The following is a 1,302-nucleotide window of genomic DNA, read 5'->3' as shown; positions in this document are numbered from 1 at the left end:
GGGGGGGGGGGGGGGGGGGGGGGGGGGGGGGGCGGCAATTGGTATGTTAAAATGTTGTGACGGATTAACAACAATAACGCCTGTGGCAGAAGGTGGAGTTTTTTAAAAAGTTAATAGATATGTATATCACTATTTATGCACACGCGCGCGCACGGCACGCGGTGAGTAACAACTTTCCGGCTCCTCAGTCACCTTTGCACCATCTTTCAGAACGCTCTCAGCGACAAGTTTACAGTATTTGGGGAAGAGCCGACTAACCCTCTGAATCCGAGCTGGGTGCCCATCACACAGACCTGCGGCTGCCTCCCAGTGGGGGCGGACAGGGGTCCGGCCGGTAATTAAATGTGCACAAACGTCGGAGCAGCAGACTTCGGGGGACTAACTTCAAAATCCCTGCCTTGAGAGCCAACGCCGAAGTCGGCCCGGACCCGGGGTCCCCCGCTCGGCGGCCCGCGAGGCCAGCAGGCACCCGCGTGCGGGGAACTTGGGCTGCGCGAGCGGCGGAGGAAGGTGTGCGCGCCGCGCGGGGACCGAGGTGGCGGCGGCGGTGGCGGCGGCGGCGGCGGCGGCGGCGGGGGAGGCGGCCGCGGACACGGCGGAGGGCGGCCGACGGCACCTTGCCGCTGCCGGTCCCCGCGGCCGGCCGCCGGCGCTCGACACCTGGAAAGTTGAAGCCTTTCGGCCGGGCGGGATCCGGTGCGCCGGGAGACGGGCCGGGCCGGCGGGTGCGCAGGGAAGATCCCCGCGGGGGTCGTGCGGCTCGGCCCGTGGGCGGCGCGGGCTCCCATCCGGGCCACAGGCAACTCTTCCGACTTGGAGCGCCACACGACGCATTCGGGACCCGCGTCCCACCCGCGGCCGCCACCTCCCCCGCCCCCACCACCCCCCGGGCACCCGCGCGAGAGGAGTCGCGGCGGCGGGGCCAGAGGTGGCTGGGAGCAAGTGGGAGGGCGTCTGGGGCGCCCCCACCACAGCCCCGGCTCCTCTTAACAAAGGCGAAAAGCCCGGCCCCGGCCGGGGGACCCGCGTCGCAAGGAGAAGGCAGAGATCAACACCTACCACTGCTGCTCCAAGTCCCAGTCCCTGAAAAAGTCGAATAGATCCATAGCGGCCGGGCGGCGGCGGCGGCGGCGGCGGCGGGCGGGCGTCCGTCCCTGCTCGCGGCGGGTCGGCGCGGCTCTCGGCGCGGCTCGCTCGCTGCTCTCGGCGGCCCGGCTCTCCGGCACTCCCGCCCGGCTAAAAGTGCCCAGGCCGCATCGGCGGCGGCGGCGGGCGCCGGCGGTGCCCGGTCCTGCGCTCCGG

General features: G+C 70.8%; 1 protein-coding gene across 8 annotated transcripts in view; it reads right to left on the bottom strand.

The window, feature by feature from the left end:
- Positions 1 to 1,296, bottom strand: part of AFF2 (ALF transcription elongation factor 2) — a 454,063-nt gene extending 452,767 nt beyond the window's left edge. For all 8 annotated transcript variants that reach the window (XM_049644415.1, XM_049644417.1, XM_049644419.1 and 5 more), the window contains exon 1: positions 1,060 to 1,296. In XM_049644415.1, the coding sequence (XP_049500372.1) occupies positions 1,060 to 1,106 (47 nt within the window). In that variant the 5' untranslated portion in view covers positions 1,107 to 1,296. The remainder of the gene's footprint in view (positions 1 to 1,059) is intronic.
- Positions 1,297 to 1,302: the final 6 nt, after the last annotated feature.

This window comes from Panthera uncia, chromosome X (genome assembly GCF_023721935.1).
Source record: "Panthera uncia isolate 11264 chromosome X, Puncia_PCG_1.0, whole genome shotgun sequence".
NCBI classification, from domain to species: Eukaryota; Metazoa; Chordata; class Mammalia; order Carnivora; family Felidae; genus Panthera; species Panthera uncia.
The sequence above is the reverse complement of the archived record's forward strand: the minus strand, read 5'-3'. Positions and strand labels throughout refer to the sequence as shown.